Here is a 17,248-nt window from a genome sequence, read left to right on the forward strand (position 1 = left end):
TGAGCCGCTAGAGGTGGGTGGCGTGTGCTGCTTGCTCCTGAGTACGGGAACAAAGATTATTCTAACCGTGTTGGCTAGCAGGTGACACCTGTCTGACAGTAGTGATTTTTATGTTACCTCAGAATCACAAAACCAAAGCATTTTCAGTGGGGGCTTTTGGTTTGGACTTCTAGTGAGTGTCTACCTGGACCTCTAATCCCTCTTCCTACTCCAGCTCCCCTCCCTGCAAACCATGAAAGAATGAAGGAGGCATAAACGTACAGGGACAGTAAGAAACGACAGAGAAAAGAAATATCAACCAAATGCTGGAAGCTGAAGAGAGGATGGATGAGTAGCAACTGAGCCGACTAGACAAACCTGATCAGGCTCGTCTGTGTGTGTTGGCTGGGAGAAGAGGTGAAAGGAAGACAGGCTGATCTGAGTGAAAAAAAAAAAAAAAAACAAAAACCCTAGATGGGCAGGAATTCAAGTGTAAAATGTACTTTTGAAGGTTTGTTATAGGTCTTCCTAAGGAACAGTTAAGCCCCTTCTCCAAACAGCAGGAGATAAGATCTTTGCTTTCTGGAGGGGTAAAGCAGAAAGGGTCCAGACTTGGGTATCTGGCATAGCTGAGGCTGGGGGTAAGGCTCTGTACTGAAAGAAGAGGACATAAGTAAAAGTCTAAAGACTGAATAGTGAGAACCCCCACGGCCACCATTAAAGGGTATTCAGTGTTTCAGTTCCTAGGATGTTGACAGCCAGGTTGATATCCCCTGGCAAGAGATTAGGTGATTCTTTGGAGAAATTACCAACCCAAAGTAAAGACCCGTAGATAATGCCATATGGTGGGGGAGGGGTCCCCGAATGAAATGATTCCCTGACTGAACAGACAGTGAAACTCACCAGGCAAATGTCACCCCTCATACAGAGCCGCCAGTTCATGCTATACTTAATTCACGCTATAGCTCCTCAGTCTTAAATAAGAATTGATAGCCATGATGATTCAACATTCACAGATAACCTCTAGTAAAGCAAAAGACCTAAATGAACAAAACAAGCAAAGGGAATTTAGGGAAAATAAAGACAATTCAGACAACAGAAGAAACCTACAAAAAAAAAAAAAGAAAAACCTGTAATATCCTCAGAACAAAGAAATACCGCATCCATAAAATAAGTACAAAAAAGAAAAAAGATTTCTTAGTCATTAAAAATGTGATTGCAAAAGTGGAATTTTTCTTCTGAAGGATTAAAATATAAAATTGAAGAGTTTTTCCAGAAGGTAGAACAGAAAGACAAAAAGATGGGAAATAAAGGAAGGATAAAAAGTTAGAGGCTGCATTTTGGAGACTGAACATCTGACTAATATGAGTTCCAGAAATAGAGAACAAAGGAAAGAGAAAGGAGGAAGTTATCAAAGAAAATTTCCCAGAGCGAGAGGACATGAGTAAAGGGAAGAACCCAGAAGCTTCTAAGGGAAAATTAGATCACAGGCAAAGGATCTAAAACTAGAATGGGGTCTGATGTCCCACAGCAGCTCTTAAAAAGGAAGACAATGGAGCAAACTTTTCAAAGTTCTAAAGAGAGATTATTTTCAGAACTAGAACTCTATACCTGTTCCTGCTCTCAGTCAAGGGTAAAAGAGAATAAAGTCATGTTCAAGATCACAACATCCCAAAATATTTTGCTCCCCATCTTTCTTAGGAAAGGGTGGTCTCGGAAATGAATGAGTAAGCCACATAGGAAACTAGGAGTTTCAGGAAATGCGATCCAGCAGAGTAAAGAAGAACAGGGAGTTCCCAGAAGGGTAGCTTCCATGAAGCAGGTATAAAAAACACCCAGTCCAAGGAGGAGCAGAAGAGCAGTGGGCTCCCAGAGGCATGTCTCCAAGGGAAAAAAAGAAAAAGGAAACTAAGAGAATGCCAGATATGTTTGAGCAAGTAGAGAAAATATTTACACTTGGGTGAAGTATTTGATAAAGCCCTAGAGAAACCAAGCAAGTAAAAAATGTGAAACAGTTACTAACTTCAGGAAAACCCAAAAGTTGTATAGGAAAGGAACTGTAATCAGAACACACTACTTGGTTTATACTCCAACAAAAATAAATAAATACATAATTTTTTTAAAAGAAAATACTACTTGGATCATTGTGAATGTTACTAATGTACTGATATTGTAAACACTAAACATTGACCGAAACATACTCAGTGGTAAAAGATTGAAAGTTTTTCCTCTAAGATAGGAGCAAGACAAGAGTGCCTGCTCTCACCACTCCTGTTCAGTATAGTGCTAGGAGTCCTGGCCAGAGCAAGATGAAGAAATAAAAGGTATCCATCCGAATCAGAGAGGAAGAAGTAAAATGTCCTTGTTTGCAGATGATACGATCTTATAAATAGAAAAAGCCTAAAACCTCCGCTAAAAACTATTAAAACTAATCAGTGGATTCAGTAAAGTTGCAGGATACAAAATCAACATACCAAAAACAGTTGCATTTCTAGAACAACAAAATATCTGAAAAATAAAACAATCCCATTCACAATAGCATCAAGAACAATAAAATACTTAGGAATAAATTTCCCATTTCACAGGTTGACTTTCATTTTGTGGGGTGGTTTTTTTTTTGTTTGTTTGTTTTGTTTTTGGTTTTGGTTTTTTTTTTTTTCTTGGTTTTTTTTTTTTTTGGTTTTTGGTTTGTTTTTACTGTGCAGAGCTTTTTATTATCACTTATTAATTTTTGCATTTGTGGCTATGCTTTTATCTCATATTCAAAAAATTATTGCCAAAGCCAATGTCAAGGAGCTTTTTCCCTATGTTATCTTTAGTTAAATGGTTTCAGTTCCTCTGGTTCAGTCTTTAAACCACTCCAAATTAATTTTTGTGAGAAGTGTAAGATACGGGTGTAATTTCATTCTTCTGTATGTAGCTATCCAGTTTTCCCAACACCATTTATTTTTTTTTTTAAGATTTTATTTATTTATTTGTCAGAGAGACAGCGAGCGAGAGCGAGCACAGGCAGACAGAGAGGCAGGCAGAGTCAGAGGGAGAAGCAGGCCCCCTGCGGAGCAAGGAGCCCGATGCGGGATCATGACCTGAGCCGAAGGCAGCTGCTTAACCAACTGAGCCACCCAGGTGCCCCTTCCCAACACCATTTATTAAAGGACTATTCTTTTCCCTTTCTGGGCTCTTGATTCTGTTCCACCAATCTATATGTCATTTTTATGCCAGTGCCACACCGTTTTGATTACTACCCCTTTGCAGCGTAATTCAGTGTGATGCCTCCAGCTGGTTCTTCTTTCTCATGACTGATTTGGCTATTTAGGATCTTTTCTAATACCGCACAAATTTTTAAAACTGCCTTTTCTTTTTCTGTGAAAAATGTCATTGGAATTTTGATGGGCAGTGCATTGAATCTATATATGGTGTTGATAGTATGGCTATTTTAATAATATGAATTCTTTTGATTTTAATAATATGAATTCTATTGATTCACAAAATATCTATTTGTGTCTTCTTCAGTTTCTTTCATCAAAGTCTTGTAGTTTCCAGGGTATAGATTGTTCAGCTCCTCTGCACAGTAAAAAACAAAACAAAACAAAATGAGAAGCAACCTATAAAATGGAAAAAAATATTTGCACATCATATATCTCATAAGAAGTTAATATTCTTTATATTTATATATAAAGAACTCATATAATCCGATAACGACAAAAACTCCACTAAAGGGGTGCTTGGGTGGCTCACTGATGCAGTGTCTGGCTCATCATTTTGGCCCATGTCATGATCCCAGAGTCATGAGATCAAGCTCCAGACTGAACTCCACACTTGTGGAGCCTGCTTAAGATTCCCTTCTCCCTCTCCTACTGTCTCTCTACTCCATATCCCACTCATGCATGCTCTCTCTTTCTAAAAAAATAAATAGGGGCACCTAGGTGGCTTAGGTAAGCATCTGACTTCAGCTCAGGTCATGATCTGAAGGTCCTGGGATCAAGCCCTGAGTCAGGCTCCCAGTCAGTGGGGGGTTTGCCTATCCCTCTGACCCTAGCCCACGCATGCTCTCCCTCTGTCTCTCTCAAATAAATAACATCTTTAAAAAAGAAGATAAGCAAAGGGGTGCCCGAGTGGCTTGGGCAGTTGGTCTCATCTCAGGTCTCAATCTCAGGCTCGTATAGAGCCCAGCGTCGGGCTCCTCACTCAGCACAGAGTCTGCTTGAGATTTTCTGCCTCTCCTTCTTTCCCTCTGCACTTCCCACCCACTTACATGAGCACGCTCTTCCTCTCTTTCTAAAATAAAATCTTTCCAAAAAAGGAAACAAGAAATGTACAGATTTAACACATAAATAAATAAAGTTCACCTCTTAAAAAAAATCCAGTTAAAAAATGGGCAGAGGAACAACATACATTATCTTTCCAAAGAAGACATACAAATAACCAAGAGGTACATGAAAAGGTGTTCAGCATCACTCATCATCAGGGAAATGCAAATCAAAACCATAAGGAGATATCATCTCACACCTGTTAGAATGGATGTCATCAAAAGATAAGAGATAACAAGTGTTGGCAGGGGTGTGGAGAAGAGAGAACCCCTGTGCACTGTAGGTGGGAATGCAAACTGGTGCAGTCACTATGGAAAACAGTATGGAGCTTCCTCAAAAAGTTAAAAATAGAACTACCTTATGATCCAGCAATCCCACTTCTAGGTATATATCCAAAGGAAATGAAAATAGGATCTCAAAGAGATATTTGCACTCCCATGTTTATTGTAACATTATTCACAATGCCAAGTTATGGAAACAACCCACATGTTGATCAAGTATCAACAGATGACTAAATAAAGAAGATGTGGTACACACACACACACACACACACACAATGGCATTTTAATCATCCATGAGAAAGAAGAAAATCTTGACATTTGTGAAAATGTGGATGGACCTTGAGAGCATTGTGCTAAGCGAAATAAGTCAGAGAAAGATAAATACTGTAATATGCAGAATGTAAAAAAGCGAAAATGGTAGAAACTTAGCAACAGTAGAGTGGTAACTAATAGGGCTTGGGGTTGCAGCTGTGGGAAATGGCCTGATGCTGGTTAGAGGGTACAGACTTCAAGTTAGCATGAATAAGTTCTAGGCATCTAATGTCCCGCATGGTGATGGTGGTTAATAAGACTGTATCATATACTTGACAGTTGCTGAGAGAGTAGAACATAAATGCTCTTACCACAATAAAGAAATGTAATTCTGTGACGTAAGGGAGGTGTTAACTAGTGCTGTGGTGGTAACCATTTTACAATGTATCAGATCAACACATCGTACACCTTAAACTTACAGAATGTCTTATGTCAATTATATCTCAATAAAGCAGAGGAAAAACTCTAAAAACTTCAGTATAAATCTGTTGAGAAGAAGGAGAGAATGGGAAAATGTTTAGGTTGTATAAGATAAACAATTGACAGACATGTTTCAAAGTGAGAAGTCGGGCGCCTGGGTGGCTCAGCCAGTTGAGTGTCTGACTCTCGGTTTTGGCTCAGTCATGTTCTCAGGGCTGAGAGATGAAGCCCCACCCACACTGGCCTCCGGCTGCTTGTGGAACCTGCTTGGGATTCTCTCTCTCCCTTTTCTTCTGCCCCTCGCCACCACCTCTAAAAAAAAAAAAAGAGTGAGAATTCAGTAGACAATATCAGAAGCAGAAAAAAACACATGGCAGAAAGAACACGTAATTTGGAAGTGTGGGGGAAGTTACAGAAGAAATAGCTAACGTATGACCTCTAGGGAAAGAAAATGAGCGGTGGGAAAGCAAACGCCTGTCTTCTCTCATTAGCCTCGTGCTATTTGACTTAAGATATTTACATACTACTTTGATAAAACCAAAATGTATGTCGACTAACTTAGAGCACTATTTCTTTATTAAGGAGTTCTGCTTTCTTTTTTACATGGTGCCAAATTTTGGAAACCTTAAGGTTTTTCCTCGTCCCAAGGCTGACAAGATCTCATGTTCTGGCCTGCACTCCGGGGGTGGGGGTGGGGGTTAGCCTGCCTGCGTTCATCTTTGTCATGGATGTAAGTAAGCATCGTGAGAGCTGAAGACGTCACACAGAGACCATCAAGCGTCAGGATACAGCGACCTGTAAAATTTCTCTTTTACAACCATTCACTTGAAGAGGGGTCCACAGAGAGCCATAAAGATGTGGCGAGGGATGGTGAGAGGAAGGAACTAGAACCGTTCAACTCGGAGAAGGGACGCTTGAGGCATGCATGACTTCATCATCGATTTTAGATATTCCAGAGATGGTTTCCAGCTGCTCTCGACTGGCTGAGCAGGCAGCGAGGGGCTGGGTGAATAGCCGAGCCTGTGGGATTTAGGTGGGAGACAGATGGGTTTCCTAACCCTAGCCAGCGTCACCGGGGACGGCTACAGAATCCTGTTCTTCATAATAAAGACAATCTCCTTTTTCTGGAGGGTTGGAAAGATGGACCGTACGGTGATGTTGCTGAAAGAAACATCAGGAAAGGGTGGTCTCTTCGGGGACCACACAGCACCCGTTTGCTGGGGACCGGATTTATACAGGCAGCCGTCCCTCCCGTTCAGACTGGTCCTTGTCCAGGAGCCTCTGCACAGAGTTACACCCCCATACTGTTGCTGAGTCCTCAGCCCTTGGCCGGAGCCACCTGCCGCTGACACTTGCCTCTGGGACACTGAAGTTGCTTGCTGGGCCTGATGCCATGTTGTCCGAGGGACGAGTGGCTACCGCACAACCCTAGTGGGCTGTGACCCAGAGCCGCCACAGGACTCAGATGGAGGGGACGGTTAGAGCCTCTGCTTGGCGCCTTGAGTTGCTATGGTGTCCTGGGGCTCCGGCTTCCACAGGACAGCCACAAGTTTAAAAGGAAGGGAACACCAGTTCCCAGGGCTGGGCGGGGGACGCATCCTAGAGTCACCTACTCTCTCACTCCCCCAGGTCTTCCTTATGCCACTGCCACAGAAGCGGGGTGGAAGGTGCTGCACACGCAGTATGGCCTGGGGACACAGGCAGACCTGCCGGAAAGCCCCGGCTTCCTCAGCTCAGCCCCAGGTTGCCTGACACGCCCAGCGCTGCATTGCCCTCCCGCAAGCCAGTTCTCAGAATACCGTGAAATCCAGAGATGAGTATCATTTTAAGCTTCATCGGATATAATCAGGTCCTCTTCCTGAGGGCAGGTTTTGCTGCTTGTGAAGGAGGCAGAGATGAAGGTGGTGGCCACAAACACACCGGGGAGGCACGGCAGGGCGATGTTACCTTTGAACATGGAGAAAGGTCTAAGAAGACAAGGTGGAGGCCTCAGAGACACTCTGCTTGTTTAACCCTTTTCTGTAGGATGGTTTCTAATTGGGGGCATGTGGGGGGGTGTATTTAATGACTCCTGTCTCCACGAGCCAGCCTGAGTTGGAAGAGCCTTCTTTTTAAGTTGTTTCTCTCACCACATGATAACCCAACTTCTGGAACTGAGGCATCCTCTTCTAGCCAAGCCCCAGAGAGCCTAGAGTGACAACCAGAGTGTGTCACAGACTACAGCAGTCACGCTGCTGCCCGAAATGGTTGATCCCTCCCAGGGAAATGTTTTCAGAACGAGGATGCTGAAGCCGAGACTTCAACACCCGGAAGACCAGACCCCAGAGCCCCACTCACAGTGGCCTGTGAATCACTTGTTTCCTTACCAGATGGAAAGCAGGTGCTGTCCTCTTTTCCCTGTATCCTCTCGACGCTCTAATAAGTTCTAAGGCACGTAAATCTCCTAAATGGAAAAGCAAACATTCTTCCTTTTAAAAAAAAAAAAAAAAAAAGCTGAGGAAAGGGAAAAACCATGTCAGAGTTTCCTGGCCGATACCACTGTTCTAGTTTATCAGACCAGCATGAATTCATATCAGCAATAGTTTCCCTGGTATTTCCCATTTTCAGTAATACTGAGTTGAAACACACATCATCCTTTTCGTGGGGCGACTGGATCACGGGTTCTCTCCTCCCAGTAGGACTTTCGGGTTCTCCTTGCCTTCCTGGATGATTTCAGTAACAGCAAAAGACAGCCCTTTTGCCAGCTCTTGAGACATTTCTGGCCACGTTCCGTTTTCTCCCTCAAAATCTAGGCTCTTGTCAGAACCTTAATTCATAGTGACTTATTAGTAACCGGAGCGCGCTGTAGCATAATCCATTATGAAGTAACCAAGCTTCACTTGAATCAGAGGTGGCTTCTCGGAAAGGGCCTCATTTTCTAGAACTGGCACCAGCAGGAATTGAGAGGGTCAGGGGAGGGGTGGCGCCAGCCCTCCCGCCTTTGTGTTATCTTTCAGGTTTGGGGTAGGGTGAAGGCCATGCCTATTCTGTTCTTTTTCACTTTTTGTTTCCCCTCTGCTTGGGAAACTGGCTTTTGCGTTCTTGGTTGCTGTGTCATGACACGTTCCACAAATGATTTACACTGAAGTGACCTTTAAAGAGCAGAGTAGAAATCAGCTGGATTTTAGGAGCCTGGAGCTGTACGGGAGCTGGAACTTTCTGTCCCTTTCACGTCAAGCTGGAGCTCACTGGTGTCCCTGTGGCTGCCCTTCCTGGTCACATGATTTGGTGGTGATTTTAATCACCAAGCCAATGCTGGCAATTTTTACATATGTAATGTAGACCTTGGGAATGATTATATAATTAAACTTTCGAAAGGGAAAATGAGATTAAGAGAAAACTTGCAGGATTTGGCGGAGGGGAGGCATGATAAAGAGGGATGCTTGTTTATTTTCATTCCTCAGTATTTTTTTTTTAATTTTCCTTTTTGTTTGTTTGTAGCATTGAGTGGCATGACAAGAAGTCAGTCCAAGAAATAATTTAACCTTCGCTACCAATAAGTATGAAAGTTTTGCCAAATGCTTATTGCGTTACTGCTTATTGCATTTATAAATCATCACTGTTGATAATTTGAACCAGAGAAGTTTTAAATGGTGTTTTTTAAGTGCTGTCTTTTTTCCCTCTCTTCCCAGAAATAAAAATGACCCTCCTGATCGTCCAATCCTTTGGTCTCTTTCCATTCTTTTCCGCTACCATCAAGGAACAGCCATAAAAGGGTCATTTTTAATCACTGTGACAAGGATTCCAAGAACCATTCTCATGTACATTTCCAGCGCTCTGGAGGGCAAGGTAAGTCTGTCCCTAAGGGCAGAGGGTGTTGGGGGGGCGGCGGCAGAAAAGGTAATCATTGGGCAGCTGCAGCAGGTCCCAGGACAGGACTGTGGACCCTCGGCAGTGGCCATTGTTTCTATGAACACTTATCCTGTTTGTTTGTTTGTTTGTTTGTTTGTTAAGTAAAAAAATATACTATGAGATAGGAATAATATTAGTTTGTTTCTCTTTTAAAGCTAAAATATTCCTTAACTTTTCTGTTTCCTAGAGGGTGCTGTGGGAAGTGACTGGTGCGGAGTGGGGAGGGTAGTTTTAATAAGTGAGTGGGAGAGAGAATGTGTGTGTGCGTGCGCACGCACGTGTGTGTATGTGAGAGAGAGACAGGGAGAGAAAATGTGCTTAAGAGTGAGAAGTGGACAAGCTGACCTAAATCTCAGCTCAAAAGACAGAAAACTGTAGAGCTTTTGTGCCTGGGGGTTTTTCTCCTCCCTGGTTTTTATTTCCATGCACATTTGGTTATGAATGCCAGTGGAAACCAGAACACCAGGAAAACAGCTGTTCTCATGGTATTTCTGGCTTGCCAAACAAGGGAAGTCTGGACTTTTCCCAACTTTTCTGTTCTCACACAATGTTAATCCCTTACCCACCCCCACCTCAGTGTTTGTGACTTGATCAGAGTTTTCACAAGTTTACCTGGTTCCAACCTTTTGGACGTGGGTCTGTGTCCTTACTAAAGGACACATAAATTGGGGAAATTCTACATGTGAGTTTATTCCTATATTTTAAAATTGTTTGATGTTTTTAAGTGTCTAATCAAGGCTTACGATTGGTACATGAATTAGGAATAATGGGTTGAATTTCACATAAAACTATCTAGCTTCCTTATCATGAAATACATGCTAAGGACTTGCCCTGATTGTAGAGTATTTTCTTGGATTTCTATTGAAAGATTGCCCTGCAGATACTAATTACGTGCCCACATTAAAAAAGAATCAAGTTTGTCTTTTTTTGGAAATAAATCCTATAGTGAGATTCTCAGGGCTACATTTCAAGCGATGGAAAAATGTATGCATTTTGGTGACTTGCGGAGGCATTCCAGTTCCAAGCCAAACCTAGCTACTCTGGCTCCTGCATTTTGTACTTTGATCCTTCAATTTCAAGAAGGATTTTCTCTTTTTAAGGATTTTATCTATTTATTTGACAGAGAGAGAAATCACAAGTAGGTAGAGAAGCAGGCAGAAGGGGTGGGGGGAAGCAGGCTCCCCGCTAAGCAGAGAGCCGGATGTGGGGGTTCGATCCCAGGACCCTGGGATCACAACCTGAGCTGAAGGTCGTTAATAAGGTTAATAAGCAGAGGCTTATTAACCCACTGTGCCACCCAGGCGCCTTCAAGAAGGACTTTTTTGAAGAGTAGAACATATTTCTATTTTAAATATATTCATTGTATGCATTGGCAATAGATAATCACAAATTAATGAGCACTAGAGAACCTCGCCATCCTTCTTAGAGCTAGGCTCCTTAAACCCTGGGTCAGCAGCCTTCCATCAATCTAAAAGAGGTGTTAGTGACTGGTCTCTGTGGCAGGGGTCCACAAGGTTATTTATCACTTCTGAGATCCCAGAAGGATCAGGGGGCCAAACTCCCCTTTCGTGATCTCACTGCTTTCTTCAGTTAAAAAGACATGGTTTTCCCCCACACTGTGTCTACTACTTAAACACTTCTCACCACTGCAGTGTGATCTTTCCTACATGAAATGGCTCATTCACAACCACAGCCAGGCTGAAAAGTGTCCAGATCAAGTTTCATCCAATTGAGTTAACACTGGGACAAGAAAATGTCCATATAAGGCTGAGTTACTTCTGGGGTCTTCAAGAGAGGACTATTTTCAGGATTGTTTAAAGGGATTTTTTTGTTGTTTGTTTTTTTAACTCTGGGCAGTCAGTGGGACACATTCAATCACCCCTCCTCCAAGAGTTTTATTCACTCTTGAGCTATGCTATGTCCAAATTACATGTCAAAGGACTAATTTGTCCCTTGAAATTTAGCCCTAAAAAATCTCTGTATGGGATTTTTTTTTTCCTGCAAAGAAAGTCAAACTTGATTCCTTTTTTTATATGGGCACATAATTAGTATCTACAATGTATTATTTGTTTCACGATCTTTAGGTAGTGGATTTTTCAAGAACACAAACTGGTTTGAAAAAGCAAATTTTATCACTGACAACACTTAGGGGAAGATGGAAAGAGTTGTTTGTTTGGTTTTTTTGAACTAGAACCAGAATGCCTAGTTTACCTTTGCTAGTAAATATGGACTAACCCATTTCTGGTTTTGCTGAGGTCACCAGCAATCATCACAAGGTAAGCCCACAGAAGAGAAGCTTCACCCTCAGCGATAATTGTGGTAATAATTAGTTGTAGTAGTAGCATGTGCAGAATGGAAGGACATCTCCCACACCAAGTGCCTCCCCAGGTACATAAATCTCCAAGTTAGAAACTTGGACTATGTGTCTGTAGAAACTGCCTGCTTCTTTCTTTCTCTATTTCTGACTCTGTTCGTTTGGTTCTGATCCCAATTCCAGCAGCGTGGTCCGTGGTCCAGATGTGTGTGCAGACACTGCTTCTGCTGTTCCTGGTGTCTGGACAAATGCCTGCGTCAGTTCAACCAGGTATGTCTACTGCCGCATGCCCCAAGGACACACAGAGGGGCCCTCCAGTGGACTCCATCTCTTAGGTCAGGGGTCGGCAAATTTTTCTGGGCAAGGCCAGACTGTAGGAATATTTCAGACATGGAGGCCATTCAGTCTCAGTTGTAACTACTCAACTCTGCCGTGGTGGTAGGAAGGCAGCCACAGACCAAGTACTAATGAATGGGCATGACTGCATTCCAGAAAAACCTTTATGGACACTGAAATGTGAATTTCATGTCATTTTGACCTGTCAAGAAATGTTGTCATTCTTTTGATTTTTTTTTCCCAACCATTTAAAAATGTGGAAGTTATTCTTAGCTTTGACCAGAGGAAAACAGGCTGTCTGATGGATCTTGCTTCTGAGCTATAGATTATATAGGTCATTAAAGCCATTCTTCCAATTCTGAAGGAAATGTGTTTCCCTTCTCAGAAATAAAAAGGGGAGGAGTTTTTAGAAATTCTAGCATAATGAGTATGTGTCAACTGAGGGCTAATTGTCAATGTCTTCTTTAAGAACTGTATGTAATTTTCCTGAAATAGGAAAAGAATTGCTTGTCTGATTTTTATATATTTCACCAGCTTTTCTCTTTCAAGCTATAAATATTCCTTTAAAAATCAGAAAAAATTATATACTGCAGTTGTTTGGATTTCACATTTTTTTTCTTGAGTCTTTCAAATTGATGGACACTTAAGTATATGTTACGCTTTTCCGTAGATAATTTCAGAAATTAATAGCCCTCAGCCAAATTTACAGAAAACAGTATTTTTCTAAGTCAGCTTTTATAATTTAAAAGTCCACAGAAATCTCACTTAGCAAAGTATTTCTTATTATTGCCCCTCTTCCTAATAAATATACAGCCAAAGTAAAAGGACTAATTAGACCATCTGTTTTTAACATCTTACTATAAGTGGTTTTAAGAATACCTTTCATTTTTCAGGGTAAAGTGTGGTCTTAATAGTGTAAAACTCTATTTTTAGGTGCTAAAGAATCTCGAGTTCATTTTAGAGTGTATTTTGTTTTAATTCAGTTTGCTTTAAGCCAGCATAAAGCATAGTAAAATACCATAGTACCTGGGCCATTGGGGGGCTGAGGTGGTTAAGTGTCCGCCTTCTGCTCAGGTCATGATCTTGGGGTCCTGGGATCCAGCCCTGCATTGGGCTCCTTGCTCAGTGGGAAGCCTGCTTTCTCCTTTCCTTCTGCTGCTCCCCCTGCTCGTACTCTCTCGCTCTTTCTCTCTCTCAAATAAATAAATAAAATTAAAAAGTAATTAGCCCCTTTCAGAATAGTGAGTTGTATAGCAAGTGAAACCAGACCCTATGACTGTCTTATTTATCATGGATGTGATATGCCAGCTTCTCTTTCCTAGAACTGTGTGCACACATCCAGACACCAACTTAGTCTGCAAAGACTTTGAGATGCATGACAAAAATATACTCTGATAAAATATATCTGGTCATGAAAATCAAGGCTAAGAAACATGGTAAACTAGAAAGATGAAAGCATTGGGACCACTGATATCCAAATATGTTGGCCACAGGGTCCCATAAGGCCCTAAAGTTGATTGGCCATCCCCTCTCACTGTGTACGTAAGTTCACCTCCTTTCTCTGTTGCTCCTTCACTCATGGAAGCCTGGGGGCTCCTTGTGGGTGCCAGGAACCACCCCTTCAGGGGAGGAGAGCAACGGTGAGGAGGCAGAAGTGTGGGCCGTACCTCCACCACTTTACCCTGGCTTCCATGCAGAGCAGTGCCGCTCCCATCGGAGCTTGGAGTGGGATTCCACGGAAGGTTTCAGTTGAAGACAGGGCAGTGCTGCTAAACCATATTTGTTAGCCACTGTCCTGCACCTTGTGCTTCTCTCCTCCGCCTTGTTATCCTGTATATTCTGCGCTCTGAAATTCCACCACCTGTTAGGAACCCACTCCCCTTTCCCTTGGGAGTTCAAACTATTTCAAAGATCCTAAGTAGCCTCCAAGCTAGCCACACCTTAATTACCATTATAAAGAACTAGGGGCCTTTTACCAGATGTTCAGTGAGAGTGACTGTCCCTGAACCACAAAAAGACCCCACTAGCCTGGATTCCGCCCATGATGCATTCGTGTTGCAGATGGGGCTGGGGCCTTCAGATTCTGGTCATGGGGCTGATACACTAGGCTTCAGCATGAACCAGCCGTCAGTGTCTTTCATTGTGGTGGCCGCTGCAGGACCCAGCAGCCTAGGCCAACACAGGCCCTGCAGGGAGGCCTGCTGGTTTGAGAGGGAGAAAGGAGGGGAAGCGTGGAGAAGGAAGAGAGAAAAATGATGTGAATACTGATAGGAAGGAAACAGTCCCTTCTAGTCTAAATCCACTCCTGGAAAACAGAGAAAAATATAGATTTTAAGAATAAAGATAATCACCGTATAATCGTGGTCAGAGCTGTTGATCTCACTGGGCAGAAGGCAAAGGGAGCCTGAAGTGAGAAGGAATTTAGATTCGCCTTTTGAAAAATCTCCTGGCACCGTCACAAGTTCCTGGGGGAAGATTTCTCTGGAAATCTGATTTTAAAACGCTGCGGCCTATTTTACTGGCCTTGTTTAGTGGAGTCGGAGCTGGGAGATGCTGAAAGAGAATGAGACCCATTTGTTACCATCAGAGCCCAGATGCTCTTCTTTACTTAGCATTAAGAAGCCGGGTCGTGTTTCACCGCTGCTGCTTAAAAAGCCCGATTCATCTTCCCCAGCCCCGGGAGGGAGGCAGGTGGCAGTCACTGCATTCTTACAGACCTCCCGCCTAAGGCTGCACAGTGAGTGACTCACTTGCAGACCGGGAGACCAAGCCCCACATGTCATCATGTCTCATGACTTGTCTCTCCACCGTAAAGACCAAATATGTGTATACCTGAAAAAGTGACGTGGGCACACCTCCCACATTTATCCAACACCTATGTACTTGTTTATGCTGTATTCAAACCATCCGTGCTTGAAAGGGAAGGGGACTGTGGTGACAGAAAGCCAACACACAGCGAGCTGACGAGCTAGCCTGAGGAAGGGGGCCACAGTGGGAGGCATTCCCATGAGACCTTTATGTCAGTGCAGAGGCACACTTTTGGTGCTGGAACGGGGACTGTGGAAGTTCAGCAAGGGGAATCTTGGTAATGAGGAGAGGTTTCCTCGAAGACCTTGCATTTGTCCTAGAGCAGAGCATTTGTCCAAGAACCCTGACCACCCACTGGAGGTCATCAGCTGAGAAGGGCAGCAGGAGCCCTGGGCTTTCTAGCATTCACTGTGCTCCCAGCCATGCGCTGAACACTTTCCTGCCTTCACATCAGTCCAGTCCTTCCTTTTCCCCCACAGCCCTTTGAGATAGAATCTCCAATTGATAGATAAGGCTTGAGAGGGCACATAGCCAGTAGCAGAACTAGGGTTTAAATCTGTATCTGCTTTGCCTCCAGGACCCAAGCCCTTCACCAGTACACATTGTTAAACAAGGGGAGAGGAAGACACAAGTACTGTCTGTGGTACTCTCTCAGGCACCTGTCCCTGTCAGGGGCCAGGCCCATGAGTTGCTGACACTGGGGCAAATTTTTGTGGAGGAGGACATGAAGGGTGTAGGGGCATTGAAAAGGGTGAAGGGTGAATCATGCAGTTATGGATCCAGAAAAGGCTTATCAGTGGGGTCAGGGCCCACCGTCTCCCTTCAGGCAAGTCAGTGTCAAAGCTTCTGGGAGGGGCGCCTGGGTGGCTCAGTGGGTTAAGGCCTCTGCCTTCGGCTTAGGTCATGATCTCAGGGTCCTGGGATCGAGCCCCACATCGGGCTCTCCGCTCAGTGGGGAGCCTGCTTCCTCCTCTCTCTCTCTGCCTGCCTCTCTCTGCCTACTTGTGATCTCTCTCTGTCCAATAAATAAATAAAATCTTTAAAGCTTCTGGGAGACTGGGCTGGGCTGTTCTCAGAGATTTTCAGTCAAGAAGATCCTGTAGCCTCTCGCTCCCTCCCAGCATGTTCCAGGATCCTGACTGAGAAGTGCCCCTATGGGGCTCTGCAGGCTAACGCAGTGGCAGGAATGACACACTTCTTACTTCTTAGTGTGTCCACTAAGTTTCTCATGGAAATGTCTCCCTAGGTACACATCTCCTGTCCATTGATGACACAGATGTCTGTCCTAACTCGGATGTTAGTTCTAATTTAGATCGGTATTCCTCCAAGTCTGAAACCCACTGGTGGGCAACAAGGCTCTTCCTGATGACTCCCCACTGACCTGAACATTCCAGAATGTTCTTTCTTCAATTCTTACAGGCAAATGGCAAAATAGCATGGGTTTTCATTTTCATCTGCAACCAAGAGCTATTAACTAATCAGTAAAGTACATAGTGTGTTACTAAAGCTTACTAAAATGTGCTATTTATGAACTGAAATTGGTGTTTTACTTCGTTTCCTGAGGACTCAAATTCATTACTCTGTCAAAACGTCAGGCACCACAGCTATGCCTGGCAATGCTGCAAAGCTTGTGAGTGTGGGCGCACAGAGTTGGGATTAGCAACCTGGGGAAGGAACACTTCGCTGTGGGTATACCCCCAGCCTCGCTTTGGGCTGGCTCTGTTGTTCCGTTGCAGTTATTCTTGTCTTAATGAACATTTTACTTCTGTTGACTATTTGGCTCTTGTTTAACTCGTCGTCTTTTCATCGTGTTGAGAATCGCATTCCTCTTCAATCCTTTGTTCTGGCACCAGAAGTAGGGATGGGCATGGGAAGAGACCTGTGGGCGGAGGGCAAACAATTTGAGAGTGACTGTTTTTACTCCATCTCTCCTGGGAGGAGCTCCTCTGTGAAGCCGGCCCTGGTCAGGTGCAGCAGCCTCACAGAGTGGGGACAGCGTGAACCGCATGTTTTTCCAGCTTTTTTCACATCATACCTCTTATCCATGCTGAGGACTTGCCCTGGGGTCACAAAGAGCCACGAGCGATGGTTGACATTGCCCAGATCTCCAGCCTCCAAATCCTGTGTGTGTACAGAGCACATGGGAGGTCATCTAGCCACCCCCTTGCAGCGGTGCTCCCAGGACCCCTGTCCCACAGCCAGGGGAGCAAATCCGTGACATTCCTGGTAACCAGATGCTGGTGAGACACCGTCAACCCCGTCAGTCTCTCAAGAGCAGAGCCCTGTAACGCCCAGCAGCTTCATGTCCCTCTACCGCCGTGGGCATCTCCACCCCAGGCCCTGCTCAGCTGCTGGAGAAGACAGGCCAGCCCATGTCTGCCATCATGCAGGCCATAAAGCTCCCAGGCTCCCTCCCTACTTCATAGCCCACCCCCACCACCCACACTGCCTGCCAGTCCCTTTTTTTCAGCACACATAATGTTGGTCTCTGTCTTCCAAGCCTTTGTGGCAGGCCCGATTCTGTAACATCTCAAAGCCTTTGCTCCCCACTGCCGGCTTTCCTTGCAGTTAGCTGGGTTTCAATGACCCTCTTTCTC

At 44.0% G+C, this 17,248-nt stretch overlaps 1 protein-coding gene and 1 long non-coding RNA gene across 8 annotated transcripts in view; one reads left to right on the forward strand and one right to left on the reverse strand.

Annotated features, from left to right (window-relative positions):
* SLC44A3 (solute carrier family 44 member 3) overlaps positions 1 to 17,248 on the forward strand; it is a 114,916-nt gene that overhangs the window by 48,867 nt on the left and 48,801 nt on the right. For 5 of the 6 annotated variants that reach the window (XR_009345419.1, XR_009345418.1, XR_009345420.1 and 2 more), the window contains exons 11-12: positions 8,974 to 9,130; positions 11,691 to 11,777. Coding sequence is in view for 3 of the 6 variants with exons in the window: in XM_059137745.1 (XP_058993728.1) it covers positions 8,974 to 9,130; positions 11,691 to 11,777 (244 nt within the window). In the remaining 3 variants the exon portion in view is untranslated. The remainder of the gene's footprint in view (positions 1 to 8,973; positions 9,131 to 11,690; positions 11,778 to 17,248) is intronic. The other variant, XM_059137743.1, reaches the window with a different exon arrangement.
* On the reverse strand, positions 4,288 to 8,337 carry LOC131810122 (uncharacterized). 2 transcript variants are annotated; one of them, XR_009345422.1, is made up of 4 exons: positions 7,931 to 8,337; positions 7,669 to 7,770; positions 7,102 to 7,249; positions 4,288 to 5,614 (listed from the first exon to the last, which is right to left on the reverse strand). It is a non-coding gene; the product is annotated as an uncharacterized LOC131810122 (long non-coding RNA). The 2 variants fall into 2 exon arrangements; XR_009345421.1 differs by having other exon boundaries at positions 7,669 to 8,334.

Source organism: Mustela lutreola, chromosome 10 (assembly GCF_030435805.1).
Source record: "Mustela lutreola isolate mMusLut2 chromosome 10, mMusLut2.pri, whole genome shotgun sequence".
Taxonomy (NCBI): Eukaryota; Metazoa; Chordata; class Mammalia; order Carnivora; family Mustelidae; genus Mustela; species Mustela lutreola.